Source organism: Poecilia latipinna, unplaced genomic scaffold (assembly GCF_001443285.1).
Source record: "Poecilia latipinna isolate Pla-1442-1.1 unplaced genomic scaffold, P_latipinna-1.0 Scaffold801, whole genome shotgun sequence".
NCBI lineage: Eukaryota > Metazoa > Chordata > Actinopteri > Cyprinodontiformes > Poeciliidae > Poecilia > Poecilia latipinna.
The window spans coordinates 150,826-173,014 of NW_015113417.1; the positions used below are offsets into that span (position 1 = coordinate 150,826).

A 22,189-nucleotide genomic window follows, 5' to 3' on the forward strand; every position below is an offset into this window, starting at 1 on the left:
GACCCTTTAAATCCCCCCCAAACTGCAACTAATAATTTTTTTACTAATTTTTAAAAAAAAAAAAAAAAAAAAAAAAAGACATTCTGCAAATTTTTCATTTAATCTCTTAATACAATATTAGAAATACATTAATATGCAAACAATTAAATTACCCTTTTTTAATCAGTCTTGATTGAAATTACTTTTTTAGATAAGGTTTCAAACGTATGTAATTTACGTCTGGAACTAGCGATTATTTTAGTAATCAATTCTGACAGTTGATTAAACTGATAAATATTGGCACATTGTATAAGCAAGCTTAAACTCACAAGCTTGTTTATGCAATGTCAGAAATGCATAAAAAATTTGCTAATTAAACTTTTTAAAACAAGGTTTCAAATGTGTGTAATTTAGGACAACTATTTTCGTAATTTTTCTGATCTTTCGTAACATCAGTAATTTCTGAATGAGAATTTGATGCTGAATGAAAACTATTAATGTAATAACTTATGGAGTTTTCCGAGTGTTTGTTTCAAAACAGAACTGCATAAAATACACTTTTCATCCCACACCGAACTCTGAACTGTAACTTTCCCGTTTCAGGATATCGCCGCCATTTTTACTTCTACATCAACGGCTCCGGCTGATGACTAATAGCGCCCTCTGCTGGATGGCGGCTATTTATTTATGTTGGCCCTCAGGTTTTACAAGTCAGGCTGTCCAGATTGTCTTAATCATCTGGAAAATACAAATAACATTCACCTGAAATCTTCATTCTGGTTACAATAAGTCAATAAGCAGTTTAAAATGTTTATTATCGTCATACAAAACACACAAAAAACCCTTACAAAACTTTGTACATTAGAAATTATTCAGTTTCCTGAGAGCCTGGAGAAGCTCTCGGTCAAGTCTTCCTCAGTGAATCGGCTAGTATCTCCTCTGTCTCGGGGAGAAGATGGTGTTGGGGTTGCTGTCCCGTTCCCTCTCCTTCTCTCGCTCCTTCTGGCTGTTCGGGGAGAGCGCCTCCTCCAGCTTCTTCTCGCTCTTGAACAGGTCTCGCCCCGTGCGCAAAATGTGCTCCTCGATTTTCCGGTGACGCTTCATGTCCGACAACACTTTGTCTAGGCGAGCTTCTCGCTTTACGGAGGAGCGGCCGGAAGATCCTGCAGGAGAAAAAAGGGTAAAACTGGTTATTTTCTCAAATGACTGTTTTTCTCGTCTTTACTGTGGATTTTTTTTTATTTCACCTGGTGTTCTGCGTCTGCTGAGGAAGGAGTTTTTCGGTGTGCTTTGCATTTGTTCCTCATCAAAGTCAAACTCAGTTGGAGTTGGAGGCCTAAAAAATGAAAAACATTTAATTGATAAGCATCCATATTCTTAAAAACTGGAGTGTTCTCTTGCTGACCATAACATTAAAGGCAACATTTTTAACTAATGCTGAATTTAAAAACACCATAACTAAATTTTGTATTATTTTGTGCCAGATGTATTAAACACTGATTGAATAAACAAAGTTGTGGTTTTCTCACATTATTAAATTTTGACATTTATACAATATGATAAAACAGGAACTTTTAGGTTGCAGAATAGAAAAATGAAAATATGAGGAACACTTAATTCCCTGTGAACAGAGATATTTATACAGGAGTACTTTCTGTGATTGAAGGAATGTTAAAACTTCACTAAGTGCTTTAACTCACAACAGCGCTCAAAACCAACTGTACTTATTGGTGTCTGTTACAATTTTTCTGTTAACTTAAGGAACTTCAAGAGTTTATATTTCAAAACAGAACCGCATAAAGTGCATTTTGCATCCCACACCGGACTCTTATTTTTTTTGGTCCGTTTTTATTTTCTGTTTGTCTACGGTCGCCATCTTTGGATCCGTTTGCTTAACGATGACCAGTGGCGCCCTCTGCTGGATGGCAGCCAAACTACAACACTGGAAGATGATCTAAGTGTTTCTCAACCCTGGTTCTCACCGCCCCCCTGCTCTGCATGTTTTAGATGTGCCTCTGTTCCAGAACAGCTGACTCAAATGATTTCATGACCATCAAGTGCTGCAGAAGCCTGTTAATCACCCAGAGATGCCATTCAGGTGTGTGGCAGAAGAGAAATGCCTCAAACATGCAGGACAGGGGGGCGCTGAGGACCAGGGTTGAGAAACACTGCTCTAAGTGGTTATTAGCAAATTGATCTTTACAAATTTTGATTTAACAAACCATTACTTGACAATTGATTGATTCCATCCCCACAAGAAGTAACCCGTCTGATGTAACAGGAAGCAGAGGTGGTACTAACTTCCGCTCTCTCTCCAGCCTCTCCCTTTCTCTTTCTGCTTCTTCTTCGTCGTTCCTCTCAGGCGTTGGGGTGCGTTCCGGTGTTGGAGGCCGTCTGGGGAGGGGCACAAAGTTCAGCTCCAGCATCTCCCCTTTAGCTAGGACCTCATAGAGTCTTTTAATCTCAGTCGGAGCAGGCATCCAGTTTTTGGGGTCCTCCATTTCCTCGTCGCTGTACGGAAGCTCCCAGTCGTCGTCGCCCGCCACCGCAGCCTGCTTCCCATCCTCAGCGTCCCCGATGGTGTCCGCTTGACTTTCAGCTTTCTGTATCTCCTCTTCCGCTGCATCTGTGTTCTCATCTGAGAAAGTTAAAGATGGAACAAATACAATATATTACTTTTTATATAAATCCTTATTTCTCCTGTTGTCTTAAAGGGGCAGTATCGTGTATTTTCCAGGCATCCGGTGCCACTTTATATCACAATCAAGTATCTATGTTGACTTCAATTGTTATTAAAATGCTATCTATACTTTGGCAAAGGCTCATAATCCTTCAACCCATGTTTAAAATGACTTTGTATTTGAAATTGCAATTGGCAGTTGTCTCCATCCAGTCTAAGTAACCTTGAGCCATTTTGTGAAATAATAAAATTATATATATAAATAAACAATATAAAAACTATTTCAGTCTGCACAAGTATGACTTTGTAGAGTCAAAAGACTGTCAGCTGCAATTGCAGTAAATTGTTGGTTCTATTAAAATAATAGTTATAAATCCGTAAATCCTGTTATAGGGCAGTAGAGTCTAAAGTCAAATGCACACCACACTTTTAAGATCTTGATCTTATGTTTTGTTAGTCTATCGCGTGTAGAAGCTGAATATTTTGCTTCTAAATGAGTTACCTGCTTCATCCTTAGCAGCAGAGTCTTCCTCCTCAGTGGCAGCTGTCATCTCTGTGTCATGTTGCTCAGCTGTGCTCTCATCCTCTTTGTCTGCAGCCGGTTTCTCGGAGTCCTTCACGTCCAAAGACTCGATGCCCTCTCTGAGGGCAGAGTCAGTAGCTTCAGCTTGCATCCTTTATGCTGCTGGGGGACGTTTATAACAACAGATCTCCGTTATTTGCACAGCATTTAAACGGGAAGGTAGCAAGAAAACAGTCAGACAGTAAAAGTTGATTTTTCGCTTTCAACAGTTTGTGCATCTTTACGTTTAGTTCTTGTTTTAACATAAACACTCAGCACAAAACTTACTTTCATCCTGCACTTTCCATGCTAGCTACAATCAGGCCTGTCCGCTAGCTCTGTTTCAACATAAAACAATCAAATAAGATACAAACCTTTCAATCTTATTTCGGCTTGGTTCGTGGATCGCTTAAATTATACCTGAAGTGGTCATCGGGTTATTTCCCAAGCGACAAAATCACCGCATCTCGCCATGAATGTTATTAAGTACAATAAAGGATTAAACTGAGACGTAAACATAGCGCCATTTTGGCTGGAGGAACCGTCAATGACGAGTTTCTTCGTTGTGTTGGAACGCAGAAATCCCGCTGATCTAACAGTACATGGATCGTCTATGCTCATAAATAATGGCTGTGGTTAACTAGATTGAGATCTAGGCTTGACGTTACTTCCTGTGTCGTACGCATAAGCAGCGCGGGTATTTAGACATATTTTTACGTCTATTTTTTTAAAGCCAATGCGAATATAATTAAATTCTTATTGTGATACTTTGAAAAGTATGTATTTTTTCACACGAGTTATTTTTTTTACAATACGAGGAGTAAGGATGAAACAGCGAAAGCGCGTGTGAATTCTGATTGGCCATTGAACACTTCCGGTCTGTTAGTTTGAAAACTGTTTGGGCAGACGTTGGCTAGACCGTTACAGTTAAAAGGGGGCCCCAACAATGTTGCTGAATTTGGAGTTTAGTCGATAACAAATTATTTTTCCTAAAAAGTTCTGCGCTAATATCGGTAAGATTTGAAACGCAAATTTACAAATGTTGTTATTTCGTACTTTACATACCTGTAAACTTTAGTTTAGTAGGACGTAAACGGTGAATTAACCTGAAGCTAGCTTAAGAGCTAACGTTGAACTCCTCTTCGGTTGCTAACATATTATGTTAGTGATTATTTAGTTAAGACGTGTTCTATCTTTGCAACACCTAAATGGGTTTTAATATATTTGTGTGTTGGTTGTTTTTTACGTTTTAAAAAGTCATCTGACTTCTTTGTGTTGCCCAGGCCTTTGGGGAAATTTCAAAGATGGCGCAGCGTCTGACTGTATCAGATGGGGTAAGCAAGAAAACCTCCAGGGTCCGTGTAGCAGTCCGTCTGCGGCCTTACATGAGCAGACAAGATGAAAAGGACGAGGGCCCTTGTGTTCGAGGCCTGGACTCCCAGAACCTAGAGATAATTAATTGGAGGAATGCAACGGAGACCGTGAAATACCAGTAAGTGTTCCTACCCGTTTTGATGAACAAAATAAACTCTAATTTATCACTTTTTGACCTGAGGCTCACTGGTGAAAGCTACTCGAACTAAAATGATCATCATCCATTTTCAGTATTTTTTATGTGTGTTCTTTTTACATATGTCTGTATATTTATACAAAAATGTAATTTACAGCATTGGTGGGAAAAACAAAACTATAGGAAGTTGAATTGAATAAAAATGAAGTGGGACATGTTTGGATCCTGAACTTTACATAATATAGTAAATTGGCACTAAATGTTTTATTTTTTATTTGTATCTTTAGTTTTGATGTTTTCCATGGAGAGCAGACTACACAGCAAGAGGTTTTCCTTTCCTCAGTGAAACCCATTCTGCCACACATTTTAAATGGACAAAATGCAAGTGTGTTTGCTTATGGACCGACAGGAGCTGGTATGTTAAATTTGTCTTATTATGGTAAATATTTTTAGTTTTAAGTGCTTTGAATCAGGAAATTTACTGTGAGATTGTAAGTTTTTCGTTGCTCTATCTTGTTGAGCTTTTTTGTGCAGCGTATATTTGCTTTTCTCCTAACTCTTTACATTTTTTAACAGGCAAGACCCACACCATGTTGGGAACTGCAGAGCAGCCGGGTGTGATCCCCCGAGCGGTGCGTGAGGTTTTTAATCTGGTCAGTGCCAAAGATGAGGACGAAGGATGGGACTACAGCATCGGCATGTCGTATCTGGAAATTTACAATGAAAAAGTACGGCCTTTTAAACAGAAACGCACCAGTAGCTGTAATTTTATTGTTAAAACTGACTTTATGTTGACATAATTCCAATTAGTTGAAATTCTGCCAATTAATTAAAATTCAAAGCATGTTTCACTCAGTTTGTTTAAACATTTTCTGTTTCAGTAGCTCTTTTATTTGGCTTATAAAGTTAAAATTTTAATATAAACTTTTAGAATTGGAAAACAATTTTTGAAATAACTGGAGTGCTTGTTTAGGGGCATTTGTTTATGGAAAAGTTTAATCTGAATTATTTAGCTAATCATTAAATTTAGAAGCTAATTTAATTTTTGTTTTTTGCTTTGATTTGAAATTGAAATAAATAAATTCAATTCAGACATTTTCTGTTAAAATTGCTACTGCTTTCACCACTTTGAAGTTAAATCAGCTTGGAGCCTGTTCTAGCTCTTGGTGCCAGATCAAAATGTCTAAAACTTCTTTGAGGTCATACTTGATGGATATTGTGCCAAAAAAAGTACTAAATGAAGCTGGATTGCAATTGGCCCACATTTTCTTAATTTCTCTTTGTTTTTTCAGTCTGCGTTATTTTCAAAGCTAAGCATTTTAGCTTTGTTTAATCCATCACAACCTTCTGTCCCCTCAGGTTCTCGACCTTCTATCACCAAACTCCCAGGATTTGCCGATCAGAGAGAATAAGGACAAGAACATTCTCATTCCTGGCCTCACCCACACGGCCATCTCCTCTTTCTCCGATTTCGACAAACATTTTATCCCTGCGACTCTGAACCGGACCACAGCTTCCACCAAGTTAAACCAGCGGTCCAGTCGAAGTCACGCTATTCTGCTCATCAAGGTCTGACATCATTTGCTCTAAAATGATGTTCATCATTATATGAAGTCTGACAGCATCTTAACAGGTCGTGGTCTCTGTGCAGTAGACCAGGATTTGGTAGCTGGTGCTAAAATCAATTCTCTCCTGCAACACTCCCGTTAGCAACTCCTGTGCTTCTCGGGACAAAAACCGGAGAGATACAAACTCCTCATCCTGTTCTTGTTAAATCTGTTTCTTTCTGTAGTTTTTAACATGACGTACGGGATTCCAGATACCAAAAGTTTGAGTCACACTTTATTACACATCTAAAATATTGAATGAATTCATTATATTCTGTTTAACTAAGATGGATTTGCAATATTTAGTAGAAATCGTAATTTATTTTTGGCTTTCGTGATATCCATCAGATATCAAACTGTTCAGTTGTAAAGTATTTTTCCCCCATATTAACTAATACAGGTTATTTTATGGGGCATCTGGGTATTTTCCTTCTAAATTATTGCTTCCACATTTTCATTGAACCAGAGCAGAAGTCTTCAACCCGAGGCTCTTTGGACCTCAAGTTTATTTAATAGGTGTGAATTTTAGTTGAAACCTCTGAATATTTTTGGTCCCCTTTGCAAATAAATTAAAAGCAAAACATGAAGTGAAAACTTCACTCCAACATCCCTTTTAAATCTGCATCACCTGTGACCACGGGCCACCCAGAATCATTCAGAGGGCCATAAATGGCCCCTGGACCGCACTTTGGGCACCCTGGTTTAGATTTTCTCATTTTTATTCAGGAGTGTTTCTGCTGCTTCCATTTGAAGATGTTTTCTGGAGTCCTGCAGGATTCTTTAACCTTTTCTAAGAGAAATTTTTTATTTTTGTTCCTGTCCGACCTTCATGTTGCTGTTTTTCAATCCGTCCAGGTGGTCCGGACTCAGCGGGCCTTGCCCCACCGACAGCAGACGGGGAAGCTGTACTTGGTGGACCTGGCCGGCTCCGAGGACAACCGACGCACCGGCAACCAGGGCATCCGCCTGAAGGAAAGCGGCGCCATTAACCTGTCCCTCTTCACGCTCAGCAAAGTGGTGGACGCGCTTAACTCCGGCACAGCCGCCCGCATCCCGTACAGAGACAGCAAGCTGACCCGGCTGCTGCAGGACTCTCTGGGCGGCTCTGCTCACTCCGTCATGATCACCAACATCGCTCCAGAGTACAGATACTACTTCGACACCTTCAGCGCGCTGAACTTCGCAGCCAAATCGAAGCTCATAGTGAACAAGCCATTCACGAGAGAAACCGTGGCTGTGCCTGTGCTGCCAGGTGAGTTGGAGACGTTCAATTTGACTTAAAAGGAGCCAGAATCGTTGTTATGGAAACGCACAAGATGCTCCTGAAGAAAATATGATGACTTTGTTTGCACTGCAGCCTGAAGTGTATCACTAATCTGCACACTGTATTTTCAAATCTATTGATGCTTTCATTGAACAAACAGAGCAGGAAACGGTAAAACTATCAATCCTGACAATAAGGACAGCTTTGGGTTTTTTAACATCATTAGTTTTAATTTATCGTGATAAGAATTAATAATTGCTTATTTATCATGGTAAATGATACAATAAAAGTCCACCCCTAATATAAACCATTGAAACGCAGATAAATGAAGGTTAAAGGGAATAAAAGGTAAAATCTGATGGAGAAACCTCACTTTGGCTAAGTAGCCACTAGATGGCAGTCATGCCACAAGACAGGAGAAAACGGTGAGCAGTTTTCTCTAATCTTCAGATTTTCTTTCATCACATGCCTCATTTATTATTTTCCCCGCCTTCTGGATGCTTTATGCAGGAATAAGCTGCCATTTTCTTTAATTTATCCTCCGCAGTGCAGCCATTTTTACCCTGGAGAATCTTAAAGCCCATGTAAGAGTGCCCTGAATACTAAGCTGTTAATTTTCCTCCGGCTCCAGTGAAGCGGTCCAGAGAGGAGCACGAAGCAGCGGGTTCTGGCGCCGAGCCACACAAGAAGAAGCAGAAAGAAGAGAAGAAATCCGAGCAGGACGGCTCCTCCCCCTCAGCGCATTACCACAGGTTAAAGATCCCAGTTAACATCTGATCGGCCCGTTTTCACTTCTCACAAACCCGATTTGCTCTGAAATGTCAAAGCTCAAGGTTACAATGAGAGGAAACCTTTAATGCTCTGGAGCCCATCTTTGTGTGGCGCTACAGTCCTGAACTCTGACCCCTGTCTCAGTGCATTTACTCCCCTTCTCTGGGTTTGGTTCTGTTTCAGTTTGTCAGAACCGTCGGTGATGGAGCGGCTGATAGCGCTGGAAAAGCTGATGATGAGCTGCCAGGACAGAAACCGGCAGAGCGTCCTGAAGGACGTGGCCCAGTCACGCAAAGAGATCCAGGTGACACACCAACCTGCATCTCTCTGGGCTCCTGTCCAAATGTTCCATATTTCTGTAACACTTTGTTTGACGGAGTGTCAAATGAAGTCCGACATGACACCTGTGATGAACAGGAAGAAGTCTGACTGGGGATGAGAATCCAGAACCGGTTCTTAGTAGTTCAGTTACTTGGAATCGTTGGGCTGCGTACGTAACGGTTCTGCTTATTGGTTCCCGTGACGCATCGTACACGCGCCGTATTTTGCATTAGAAAATATCCAAGATGGCGTCACGACTGAAGCTCCGAAATGTTTATATTTCACCAGAAAAGTCGATTCTGGAGCCGGTTGGGTCAGAACTTTAATCACAACAAAAGAAGGAAATGCCTCCAGCATCCGACCGCACAGCATGCAACCAATTTGTACGAATGTAAAGTATTGATGTTGCTTAGCAAAATATATTGTATGGAACTCTGGTGGTGCCAAAAACTATATATTTTGGTCATTTTGATTTTTGTTCTTCAGTAAAATGTACTTTATTTTTATTCATTTCAGAAATTTAACTAAAAACATGAAATCACAGTTTTGTAGATGGTGCCAAATGCAAAAGATCTACGCATTTTGTCTTATTTTTTTCTTTACTGAAACTTGTCTAAATTAGCTTTAGTTTACCTCAGCTGCATCAGTCTGTACACGGGTAATGTCTACATGTGGATCTATGGTTTCTAAAAGTTTGTAGCCTTATTTCATATTTCTAAAAGGTTTTTTATACTGTTTAATGCAAAAAAAAAAATCTGCAGATTTACAAAACATCCAAATTATTTTATGTTCATCCACATTTTCCTGAAACTGTCACAGCTGCTGTGACACTTTGGAGTCTCCTCCAAGAGTTTGCTTTATTTTGATAATATTATTGAAATTGTTGGTAATTGCTGAGAAAAACCAAATTACATCAGGGTAGTCCAGGAAACCCAGCAGGTGTCTGAAATGTTCAGTCTCTGCTCGGCCCATTTAGTTAATCTGTTCTGTTTGCTGGGGAATCTGGATGTAAAAGCCTAAAAAAGTAAAACTTTCTGCTCACAAGCTCGGCTGATGCCGCTGTGATTCAGATTTCATGTTTTTGTTGCTGCAGGAGCTGAAAGAGAAGCAGAGGGAGTTTGAGAGAAAGGCGACGTTGCTCAGCCAGCTGGCGAAGGAAAAGTCAAGTTCGAAAGATGAAGCTGCGTTCAAGAACACTCTGGCTCCCCTGCAGAGGAAACAGCCAAACGTTACAAAACCCAACAAGCAGCAGGCGGTGGTCCAACCGATGCAAGGTCAGAACGATGGAAACCGTTTTGTTATGGAGGAGGAGGGCGGTGAATCCATCTTTATCCAATTTTTGGCTTTTGAAGATTTAATTATTGGAAAATTAGGATTTTTTTTTTTTCTTTTTTATTCAACCAATGTCTACCATTTTGTTTGATAAGTGTGTTTTACAGCTTTTACTTAAATATGGGTCAAATCTATCGCATAATATAAGTCTCAGGCTATATTTCTGTTTTTTTAGTACAATAATAAAATTTTCAACATAAAAAATAACCAAGATATTTCTCTTGTTAAAACAACTTTTTCCTCCCAATTTTAAGACGTTCTAGTGAATTTGTGTCTTTATTCTGATAAGATTATGACTGTATTTTCGTAATTAAATGAATCTTGTAGTCTGGCTCTGATACTAAATCGCAACTCGCAGAAAAAAAGTCATTTGGATTTTTTTTCCTTTTTTTGGAATAGAAAGGATGAGAATAAAATTAAAGTCAAATCTGATTAGAAAAAACCGGTAATTTTCTTAAGCTGCATCGCTCAGCCCTATTAAAAGTTACATTCTTAATTAACGGCAGGCTCTTCTGTCCTCTAAACGTCTTTGAATCAGACGGAGCTAAATGTGATACATTTGGCACAGAGCTCCATAGTTTCTGCTTCCATAAAGTTTGTTTGGCTCTGATTTTTGTCACGTTCATCGATGAGATGTGAAATGATCCAAGAACTCTGCTACGGTTCTGCAGCCAGTAACGGGTCAGATGACGATGAGGAGGGGAGTAATGTTTCCCCTCCTCAGCATCGTGGCGTGAAGCCCAGAAAACCGTCACCGTTTTCTTTCCTCCGTTTAAAACTGTTTATCATCACTGTGGCGCTTAAAGCCCTCAGTGAAACGGAGGAAAATGATTATCTGAAAATGTGGCATGTTTTTGTTTTTCCATTTTGGTTTCAGCTGTTTATTTAAACATAACAAAGCGCTCATCTGCTTTTGATGTCTGGAAAATGAGCCGTTTCAAAAACAATCTGCCAGTGAAACTAGCACTTTATCATCAGTATTAATGAGTTATTTACTCAAAGCAAACTTTTATAAAGTTACTTGGAAATCAGTTTTGTCTGATTTCAAGTTTACTCGGATATCTACACCCTTTTCGTTCTGCTTCTAAAAACAGCCCAAGCAATTAAACATCCATCCCTTTAGCTATAAGAGAGCACTGCGCCGTTGCCTAGCAACCCCAGTGAGTTCCGCCTGTTACCTAGCAACCCAAGCTGAACACCAGCACATTTGATCAGCTGGTTTTACCACTGTGTGCTCTACAATGGCTGCTGGAAAAGAAAAGTGTTTTGTTTACTTGCATCCAGAAACCACTTGCTGCCTTTTTGTTGGTTGTACAGAAGGCTCCACTTCTGCTTTTCATAGATGTACAGTTGTATACTTTTGCATAAGTTTACAGCCATTTTCTCATAAGTGTAAATGTTGAGTTGTATTTCTGTGGCCAGCAGCAGATTGTTTTGCTTTAAAGAGACAGGACGCCCTGAAACAACTCATTCAGAAAAAAATTCAATTTTATGCAAAAAAAACAAATGTAATGAACATGTTTTGTGTAGGCTGTAAACTGTCCTAACATGTTGAAGGAAGCAGAATGGGTTTAAAGCATTAAATGTCGCCTTCTCCTCTCCTGCAGTGTCTCAGCTCCAGCCTCTTCAGCATCTCGCCGTCGTCAGGAAGCAGTCGGTCTGCGTCACCAAGGAGAAGAAGCTTTCAGACCTGGTCGAGGTCAGCAGCCGACGCTTTGGCTTGGCACATCTGCAACGTTGCATCCATCAGATACGAGCTGATGCAGAGCATTTTCTGTTGACCACACACACACACTCTGCAGGATGTCAGATTTATGGGTCAACTGTCTGGCCTCGTCTTCTAGAGCCGTTACAGATGAACACATGTTTACGGTTGAAATTAGCCGGTCAGATTATAATCTGGTTATGTTTTTCTACGGCAGCCTCCAGATGGTAAAGAAAATGTGGAGAGTTCCTGGGAGTCCCAGCTGGACAAGTCTGTTCTGAATGAGTCCAAACAGAAAATCCTGCACATCCTGAATACGGGCTGCCTCAAAGAGCTGAAAGGCCTGCAGCAGATCGGCGACAAAAAGGCCAAACTCATCCTGGGCTGGAGGGAAATCCAGGGCCACTTCACAAAGGTAGGAGCAGGAAAAGTGTTTTATTAAACATCCTGGACCTCAAATGACTCTCAGTCACTTCCATTTATTTTTGTTTATTGCAGTTGGAAGATTTGATAAACATAGAGGGCATGACTCAGAAGAGGTTTTCTTCCTTCATGAAGGTAAATTGACAGTAACTTTAGTATTATTATCAGATGCAGCTCAATTTTCTCATAACAAAGACGGATGAGTCAGAAAGAAACCTGACATCAGTTTTGTTTCTGTTATGCTTTTAAAAAAGAATAAAAATACCAAAATTATTCAAAAATAATTTTAAAAACCTACTCAACAAACTAAACATGAACCATTTTAAGCTTTTTGTGTGTGTAGGAATGAAGTCAATAGCAACTATTTCATGTTTAAATACTGAAACCAAATCTGTTTATTTTGGTGTTCAAATATTCCAGAGTTCTGCTTTTGAAGCTAAATTATTTTTCCAGGTGGAAACGGGATTTTCGCTCCGTTATCCGTTTCGTTGTTGTTGCCTTTGTTTACATCCAGACGCTCCGGGGAAGTTGCCCGTTGCTGCCTGAGTAAAAACCGTACAAGTTGGGATGAATCTGTTACTGGCAGCTTTGGGCCTCTTCGATTGTTTTCTTTGTTTTCCGCATCCAGACTGTTTCTAGCTGCTTCTTATTTTTTTAACTAAATATGAGAACCTGACTGGTTGCCCTGACCGGCAGGTGGAGTGTTTACGTTCTGCATGACTTGATGGATTCCCGCTCTGACTTAATCATGTGATAAAACCCAGTCATGCTGCAGAAACTATACTGAGAGCATAAAAGATAAAACAAATCGTAACATGATGTAAAAAGGAAAAGGTGACGGCAATAAGCAAAGTAGATTTTTGAGGATTGTCGTGAGTTAAAGCTCTTTGTGAATCTAAATTTTCTGGAAGAGGAACAACATGCATCGTATCTATATGAACGTCTCTTCATGAAGAATCGTTTCACATTTTTTCTATTCTGCTACCTTAAAAGTTCCTGTTTTTATGTTTTCTGAATGCGTCCAAGTTTAACAATGTGACAACCACAGTTTTCTTTAACACAGCTGACACAAAATGTTAAAATGTCTTTGATTTAGCGTACTATGAACCATGTAGCTCTTTTGTGCTATGGAAAGGCAGTCGGCCATCTTGTCCACTCATCAGCTATAGTTTAACTCAGTAACTTGCAATTTGCTATATTGTAATTTTTATTCTTTTTTACTTATTTACTCAAATTTAATCAGTTATTCTACTTTTTGTATTTGTTGGATGTTTACTTTAATTAAAATATAGAAATGCTTCAATATTTGATGCTCATTTATCTTTTCTGTTTTTTTGCAGGCAAACATCTTGAGTGCCTTGGGAAAATGAACTTTTATGAACTCTTAAATATATATAATTCCTGTGACAAAGACATTTTTTTCTTTTTTGTTTCCTTTTGTAATATTTTTGTAGTAACATCTTTTTGCCTGGTGGCGGCACTCGCGTGCATTTTTAATAAACCTCACCTGAAAGCATTTCGTGTCTTAATTTTTTAATAAATGTGATCACATCTTTGGGATTTCCGCCTTGTTTCTTTATCGGTGGATAAATGTCAAACATTTTGCTTTTTTGGTTATTTTTATCGGGTTTGAGGAGAGCATGATGCTAATCCAACCCCCACCTTCCTCCTTTTTCTCCTCCTGCACGTAGCCTGGAGGATTTCACTAAACACACACACACACACACCCCTCCTCCCGGGTCCACCCTCCCATCCAGGAGTCTCCATCCATCGCAGCTCACTGCATCGCCAGGATTCACCAAACAAGCTTTCAATGCAACATTTACTACTAGATTTACTTATGTTTTACTGTTCGTTAAACATAATGTTTCACTGCGTGTGATTTTTACTTATTTTATTTTTGGGGGGAGAATTTCCCTCCCCACGATGCCAAATCCAGGGACAACCCGGCTGTAACAAGGCGTTGCAATAAAACCGTAAGTTGGATTTTTCTGTTGGAAGAGGAAACTTTGCTTACATTAAATTAATATGCGACGTCTTTTTAGCTCCATAACCATCCGCTGAATACAAATGAGCAGCAGCGGAGCTAATTAACGCGAAGCCTCGATTCCTTCCTCCCTCGTCCATCACCGTTTCCCTTTTGTCCTTTTTGTGTTAGTTTTTGCAAGTCGCTTTTGTAGAAGCAACCATATGGTGGTTAGCGGTTGTGTGCACACCTGCACAGACTAATGGCTGCCAGGGTGAAATCAAAGAAACCTGCCTTTTTATCCCCACCTCATGTCATTGTGACCCGCTTTTCTTTCTCCTCGTCTCGGCTTCACTTCAGTGGCTTGTGGACACATTTCAGGCCCCGTTTATAATGAATCTGGTGCATTTTTAATGTTTGCAAAGCATCAGCGATATAGGAAGTGATTATAAAGGAGGATGAATGTCGAACAGGATCATCGTAATTCTGAGTCTGCCTTTTTGAACTGTAAATATACTGACGGAGGATGGATTTAAATGGTGGAAAAAAATCCAAATGGGATTTTTTTTTGTGTTTTTCCCTTGACTGTGAAGTCTGCTTTGATATATTTGCATTTAATCGGTATGTAAATAGACGTAAAGCTTGTCAAATAAGCGCACTGCACTTTGACTAAATTATTCTTTTGGATAGGCATGTAAAAAAAACACACCTAAAAGCAGATTAAACATGACATTTCAGAAATGTATATCAAAATTATTAAATGCAACAAAAAACTTAACACAGATCCTTCTGTATATTGAATACCATTGGAATTTTTTATTGCATTTTTTTTTTACAGATTTTATTTTAAGGCGATTTGTTTGAAAGCAGGTAAAAGTCATATTTGAGAAAAACGAACCTAAATCGTTAAAAACAACAAACACTCTGCAGCCAATACAGTTCCTGACTGATTTTTTTAAAACCACATCCCAATTAAAATATGATCAGAGCCGCGCGGTTCTGCCCTTTTCCTGTCATTCCCGACCCACATCGTGACAGCAGCAGCTGAGTGGAATCGATGCGATCCGAGCGGAGAGCCGTGGAGGACGAAACAAAGACACGTCCACACAAACAGCGGCTGCCACTTCTGAACGATCAAACAAAGCTGAAAGCCACCTGTTGTAAATAAAGTCATACTATCAGCGCAGCTGCATTGTTTTCAACGGCAGAATGTGTAAATATTGCGTTTTTAGTGACAAACAGGCGTTTGTTTGTTGAGTAATAGTTTGGGATTGTACTGCAGTTTGAGTTTGTGTCATGGCGGAAAGCTAAAGGCGGGAAGCCTCGAAGCTCCGTTAAGATCACTAAACAGGAACCCCTTAGTAAATTTACAATACTGTGAACAATTCATTTCCCTCTAAAAGTAGAGATAAATTAACTCTGTTGAATCAAACGACTTAATTTGTTGGTACAACCTCTGTTTGCTACCAAGTTCCTCTGTGCTTTTAACACTAAATGGAGATAAAGTTCATGTTACTGGCTTTTATGTTGTAACATAAATGTAGTTTATTCACGTCAACCATTTCTAACTGTAACTTATGACAATTTCAGCTTCCTCAGGTTTGCTTTATTAGCACTGCAGCACAGCTAGGTGTTACAGGAAGCTCAGTCATTGCTTCAATGATTGTGGCAATGTTTCGGATTATCTTTTGTTTTTTTTATTATGTGCTCACCATTCTTCAGTATAACAAACTATTTTTGGTGTCGGCACTGCAGCACAGCTAGGTCTTACAGAAAACTAGAAAAGCTTTAGAACTGAAGCATCCATTGCTTCAAAGGCTGTGGTACTGTTTTAGTTTATTCACATGGCAGCCGAATCTAATAAGACATCTTCGGCTTAATTTGTAGCTTTGCAGTACAGGTAGTTCTCCCAGGAAGCTAGAAAACTTAAACACCCATTACTCCAAATATTGTGGAGTTGTTTCTGATTCATTTGCTGATTTTTTTTTAACCAGATATCTACCATTTTTAAGCATAACTGGGTCTATTTTTGGTGGTGTCACTGTAGTACAGCTATGCTCCATAAGAAGCTAGAAAAGCAGGGGTCTAAAACTCTAATCAGCTTCAAAAGTTGTGATTTGTAACTACGTTACACTGTTATGCCTCTTCAGGTTAAACTACAGACACAAACAGGACTGGACCGGAATCAGAGGCTCAACTTTGGCGTCGTCATGGCCGTTAACATGAATCCAGCTCCTGCCGTTTGGCCGGGGGAAGAACAGCCGTCGCTCATGGATCACGACGACCCCGTTTCCAGTCAGGCCGCCATCATCCCCATGCCGTGTGGCTCACCGGGGGCAGAAGAGCTCCTGCACAGCTGCAGCAGCCCGACCGACACCAGGCCGCCCCGCAGCAAGTCCAAAGGAGAACTGGTGATCGTCATCAACGAGAAACTGAAGAACGGTGAGTTCACTGCAAAAACGCAAAACCTAACCAAGTATTTTTGACTAGTCTCAAATGCAAATATCTCAGCAGATTTCAAATAAGACAAAATGAACTTACATTTAAGTTTTCAGGAAGATATAGGAGCTTATTTTAAGCCAATAATTCCTTCTTATTGATGAAAAAGTTGCAAATTATTTCACTTATAGCAAAACATTTTTCCCAACTTATAAGTGAAATAATCTGCCAGTGGAAGTAGAACTTTATCAGTATTAATGAATAATTATTTACTTAAAATAAGCTCCTATAGTTTACCAAAAAGTTCTAAGCTTTATCTTAATTCAAGTGTGCTGAGATATTTACACTACAAAAAATACTTGGTAGCATTTTGTTTTTGCAGTGTTTAATTAGATGAAAAGGAACTATATGTGTACATATACCAAAAATTATGCAATTCTCGTTTGACAGCAGAGTAGCTGAATACTCAGGTTGCACACTGTAAAAAAAAAATGTTCATGTTAAAATTGAAAAAGATCTGCGCAGTACTTTTTCTCAGACAGTTTTGTCTTATTTTACATGTCCAAAAATATTTGCAATAAAAACTAAACTGAAAATACTTGATGAGATTTTGTGTTTTTGCAGTGTTTGACCTCGAACTGAGGCAGCGGGTGGGTGGAGGTTGGGTCGCATGCAGCTGCTTACTCAGCAAGCTCTGGGAAAGTCAAATCCCTCTGCATGGAGTTGCTCCCAAGAGAACACACACACACACACACACACACACACACGCTGACTTTTTACTTGTCCTTGTCACGTTTCACGTGCAGGTAACGGGATCCACCCCGGCCCTGCAGAGAGCACCTCTCCAGTGATTTCCTCCCCTCCCAGAAGGCAGCACTCCATCTCCTACCCTCACCATGCCAAAACCAGGAAGGGCAGCCGGGCGGGCTCCATCGGCTACACCGCCTTCTCGCCCCGGCCGTCGCTGTCCCGGCACTCCAGCATCGCCACTAACCCCCCCCTGGACCGAACCAAGGTCAAAGACTACCTCCTGCTGTCCGTGCTGGCCTGCTTCTGCCCCGTCTGGCCCATCAACATCGTCGGCTTCGTCTACTCCATCATGGTAAAAACGGGTGGTGGAGAAAAGCAGCGGCATGCAGTTAGGGGTGTGGCCACCGGGGGGCACCAGCGAGAACAATTTGAGTTTCAAAAGTCGAATATTTTTGACTTTAAGGTAAAAAATAAAGCAACGTTGCGAGAGAACAAAGTCATATTTAGTGGTAATATTCTGAGTGAATAAAGTCGTAGTATTTTGAGCATGAAGTTGTGATATTACAATTGAATAGTCGAAATAACAAGAATGAACTCATAGTATTTTAAAAATAGTCGCAGTATAATGAGAATAGTCGTAATGTTATGAGAATAAAGTCGTAATATTTTCAGCCTGAAGTTGTAATATTAGAACTGAATAAAGTCATCCTGTTTTAAGAATAAAGGTGAAAGTCATAATACCATGACTTTACACTCATATTATTGTGTTCTTGTAATTTTATGACTTTATTCTTGTAATTTCCTTTTTTATCTTCTCAGTGTGGCCCTAATAATCCGTCATATTGAACTATATGGACCTGATCAAAGCATAATTAAAATCTTCTATCCTGTCTCTCTGACCCATCGGTGCCTCTCCGGTTCCTCGCCGCACGTCTCTGTTGCTGACAAACGAATGTTGGTGCCATCAGCAGCTAACGAACTTTAATATTTTCTCTTTCCAGTCGAAGAACAGCCTGGAGCAGGGGAACCTGGACGGCGCCGTGCGTCTGGGTCGCGTGGCCAAGATGCTCTCCATGGTGTCTCTAGTAGGAGGGACGGTCATCATCATCGCCTGCATTGTCAACCTGGCCAGTGAGTGTCCCAAATCTGACCTTTAACCCCTAACTGCACCTCTGTGTATCTGTGCCCAGCTGAGCTGAACTCTCCTGTTTATTCCACTTTAATATACCATCATGTCATCCCACCATATAGAGCTTAATCTGGCCCTAATCTGTAGCCGCCTGCATGCTGCGGTCCGATTGGCGTTCCTCTGTCCGCTTCTCGCCTCGTCCTGTTTGCTTCTACCAACCGTGTTGTTCCTGTATGTAAACGGCTCACAACATGAACGACTGTGTGCATTTGTTGTGTTTTTTATTTTAAATAAAAAGATTCTGAGAACAGATTAGTGATCCTTCCAGTCACTTGAATAGATTTGGGTTTTTGAAAAAGTAAAAAACGTGTTTGCACTTTGACCTCCTAGTAAAGATGTGAGAAAGAAAAGACATTGAAATAAATGTTTAGAAAACATTATTTTCTAAATTTATTAAATGTTTAAACTTATTGCAATAAATTAGAATATTATTAAAAATATGTTTTATTTCAGTAACTTGTCACGCATTTTTGAAGATTTCCAATGTTTTCAAGCTTTTTTCTATTATGTTAATTTTCTGCTTCCAGCCAATGAAAACTGGACACTTATATTATATTATATAAAATAATAATGGTTATTTATGACATTAGAATAAACATTTTTAATAAAGAAATATGTTTAGCACCTTCTTGCACATTATTTTGACAAACAAGCAGAATATTCTAATTTACTGAATATGACTGCATTAATAATTCTGGTGGCAAAGTGTTGTTAATTTATGCCATCAGTGATTTTATAAAAATAAAATAATTCACAACCAAATTAATGTGCTTTAACGTAAATGTAAAATTTATTTAAATGATTTTTACACATTTTTACCAGAGGTTTTAAAACAGTGAGGGGAACCTGAAAGGGAAAGTAAAATGTGTTTTTTCCGTCTATATTAGTTGAGTTTCAGCTGATTTTTTTTTTTTTATCTTTCCCTGCGTGTTCGCTCAGCCTTTTGGGTCTCATTAAACCAACCTGCGTCCTAATTAGCTCCGTTTCGGAACCTCTGGGACGCAGCAGACCCTTGTTTTCCCCCTCATTATGTAACTGTGGTCTGTAGATTACGTTGCAGATTACAGCTCTGACTAATACGCCTCCCTTTTCTTTTTTTAGTAAATGTGAAAACCTGAGTTTCATCCCAGGATGAAACCGGATAAGGGAAGTGAACGTCTGGCCCTCACCTGCACCACCGCCTAGTCATTACCCGGATGTGTGTCAAACTCCTGATTCACAGCGCTTTACTTAGATTCCTGTAATCTCTATACAACCCCCTCAGTTGTTGTGGAAGAAATGAGAATAATCCGAAATGCTGCTGCTTTCCGTGTCGAGTCGGAGGACAGAAAATGATTTATAAACTCTACCTGCGACTAATAACAGGGAAGTGTTTACTGGCTCTACAGCATCAATCGATACAAAATGGCCGCCAAGTCCGCCCTCCTCTGCACCGGCTTGCCTGTTAAATCCCCTCAAATACGGAAGAAGTTGCAGGATTTACAATGCAGTGGAAGAAACACTTTGAACCACACTGCGTCCTTTTTTGTTTCAGACTGTCCTCCGTGACTTTCAGCACTTCAAAACGCCCCACATCTTGTGTTTGAGCCCCAGCATATGGGCGGTAAAAGCGGATGAAAGAGAGAAGGGAAGGGTTTAACTCGGACTAGGATTATGGAAAACCTCGCACAGAAGGCACGCTGCAAGGAAAATACGTGCCAAATAAAAGGAAAGTCAGTGGGAAGCTGCTTGCTTTCTCTCCTGACAGGAATATGAAATGTGTTTTTACTCTTCCGCTACGTCACTCTACGCCACTGGGAGCGAAACACTGCTGTAGCAAAATCCAGTCCGGTTAAACTGCATCGTCTCAACTCACCTTTTTTATAACGTTTGTAAACAATCCTTTCCAGACAGAATGGTGACGCCGTTAATGAACGCTGAACTGTGTGTTGGGAGCCGCGTTTCCGTTACAAATGTCCCTAAAGCTTTATCAATATTATGCTAATGTAAAAAAATAAAATAAAAATTCGCAACTGTGGTGTTGCTATTAAATAAGAAACGTAATTTAAATCACATCTGAATGAGTTTGTTCATGCATAAGTTGCTAAAAACATTGTCATCCTCCCACCGCTTCCTGTCGTTGTCTTCTTCGTGTTTGCGCCAGTGTCAACATCCGGTTGTTGATCACGTGACTCGTGTGACGGCAAAAAGTGTTTACATTGCAGATTGGTGAAATAAAACATTTTGATGCGGACAAACCCCCCACCATTTATATTCTAAAATTTGTTTTTTAGAAATTAGCATGTTTCCAGTAAGGACATTTATTTTCCAAATGTGAACTCTATTTTTGCTGCTATTATTATTATTGTTATTGTTATTAAATATTATTTTAGATAAAATTGGTTTAATTCACAAAACTGCAACGAAAACATTTTTCTTCGCTTCACACAACCGGATGTCGCTGCCAACCAGAAGAAGACAACAGGAAGTGGTAGGAAGGCGAGGGCGCTGCATGTTTTTAAATGACTTAACGAGAATAAAACTTATTCATGTGTGATTATAATTGCGTTTTTTATTTAATGGAAACACCACAATTGCGAAATTTAGCTATTTTCCAACGTTAGCGGAATATTAACAAAGTTTTGCGCCCATTTGTAATGGAAATGCAGCTACTATTTGGTTAACAATCTGATCACTTGTTATTCACTGCAAAAACACAAAATCTTACCAAGTATTTTTAGTCTAGTTTATAGTGCAAACATTTTAGTTCACTTGAAATTATATATAACTAACTTACAAGTAACTTTTCAGCAAGACATCTGACATTTTTAAGTGAATAATTCCTTGATACTGATGAAAAAGCACTCGCATCACTGGCAGATTATTTCACTATAACTTGGGGAAAATGTCTTGGTACGAGTGGAACTAGTAATTTTTTAAATCATTATTAAGGAATTATTGACTTAAAACAAGCTCCTATATCTTGATGAAAAGTTACTTGTGAGTTAGTTTTGTTTTATTTCAACTCTTTGCACTAGAAACTAAATGGAAAATACTCAGTAAGATTTTGTATTTTTGCAATTTTGTCACCAGAGATGCAGCTGTAACCTCAGTTTCTATCCACAGGTGCTTTAAAACCAGACCTCCTGTAGCGTTTTTGTCCTTTAATAAACTCCCTTATGGCTGATTTTATTTTTTTATTTTTACCCTGGATGTGTTGCTTTTACGTGTATAGCCCCCCTTTTTAAAGGCTAATTTGTAAAATGTTTGTTCAGAAATGTTTCTGTGGGTGAGAACTTTAGCTGTAGAACCTTTTTGTCATATTATGTGTTTTTAATTGACCTCTAACCTTTATCTACCTGTGATTCCTCACTGTGATTCCAGCAACTGGGTTTTATTAAAACCAGGCTTTTTTTTTCTCTTTTGCTGTGTACTAAATTTTATGTACTATTAACATTTTCTTTCTTATATTGTAAGTTTAATTGTAATCAACTGTATGTATTCTGTAGATATAAATTACATAGTGTGATATTTCTCTAGTTAAATGAGTTAGCATTGTGTAGCCAGCCTGCGGGAAGCCATTGTCTTCCCAGCAGGCTTCTATAATCTTTGTGGCTGTTAGCATGTTATGGATTTTTATTCATGTATGATGATGGTAACCTACAAAGAAAAGCTGGCACCTGGATTATTATACTTCTGCAACACGTTCATA

At 39.4% G+C, this 22,189-nt stretch overlaps 3 protein-coding genes and 1 long non-coding RNA gene across 6 annotated transcripts; 2 read left to right on the plus strand and 2 right to left on the minus strand.

The window, feature by feature from the left end:
- Window positions 1-775: 775 nt before the first annotated feature.
- Window positions 776-3,878, minus strand: pagr1 (PAXIP1 associated glutamate-rich protein 1). 2 transcript variants are annotated; one of them, XM_015046974.1, is made up of 5 exons: window positions 3,596-3,878; window positions 3,162-3,341; window positions 2,281-2,617; window positions 1,227-1,315; window positions 776-1,142 (listed from the first exon to the last, which is right to left on the minus strand). In XM_015046974.1, exons 2-5 carry the CDS (start codon window positions 3,331-3,333, stop codon window positions 907-909), a joined length of 834 nt encoding a protein of 277 aa, XP_014902460.1. In that variant the 5' UTR covers window positions 3,334-3,341; window positions 3,596-3,878; the 3' UTR covers window positions 776-906. The 2 variants fall into 2 exon arrangements, with proteins under 2 accessions (XP_014902460.1, XP_014902459.1); XM_015046973.1 differs by having other exon boundaries at window positions 3,162-3,344; window positions 3,596-3,876.
- Window positions 3,879-4,072: 194 nt separating this feature from the next.
- Window positions 4,073-13,670, plus strand: kif22 (kinesin family member 22). Of its 2 annotated transcripts, XM_015046968.1 has the most exons (13): window positions 4,073-4,234; window positions 4,505-4,713; window positions 5,019-5,146; window positions 5,308-5,459; window positions 6,091-6,300; window positions 7,194-7,590; window positions 8,234-8,354; window positions 8,557-8,677; window positions 9,788-9,968; window positions 11,634-11,725; window positions 11,949-12,146; window positions 12,230-12,289; window positions 13,495-13,524. In XM_015046968.1, exons 2-13 carry the CDS (start codon window positions 4,526-4,528, stop codon window positions 13,522-13,524), a joined length of 1,878 nt encoding a protein of 625 aa, XP_014902454.1. In that variant the 5' UTR covers window positions 4,073-4,234; window positions 4,505-4,525. The 2 variants fall into 2 exon arrangements, with proteins under 2 accessions (XP_014902454.1, XP_014902455.1); XM_015046969.1 differs by lacking the exon at window positions 4,073-4,234 and having other exon boundaries at window positions 4,526-4,713; window positions 13,495-13,670.
- LOC106956255 (uncharacterized) lies at window positions 13,129-17,173 on the minus strand. The gene is made up of 3 exons (XR_001426740.1): window positions 17,026-17,173; window positions 15,539-15,555; window positions 13,129-13,139 (listed from the first exon to the last, which is right to left on the minus strand). It is a non-coding gene; the product is annotated as an uncharacterized LOC106956255 (long non-coding RNA).
- On the plus strand, window positions 13,859-20,726 carry prrt2 (proline-rich transmembrane protein 2). The gene is made up of 5 exons (XM_015046975.1): window positions 13,859-14,130; window positions 16,271-16,562; window positions 17,366-17,661; window positions 18,311-18,440; window positions 19,600-20,726. The coding sequence occupies exons 2-5, from the start codon at window positions 16,331-16,333 to the stop codon at window positions 19,614-19,616; spliced, it is 675 nt and encodes a 224-aa protein (XP_014902461.1). The 5' UTR covers window positions 13,859-14,130; window positions 16,271-16,330; the 3' UTR covers window positions 19,617-20,726.
- Window positions 20,727-22,189: the final 1,463 nt, after the last annotated feature.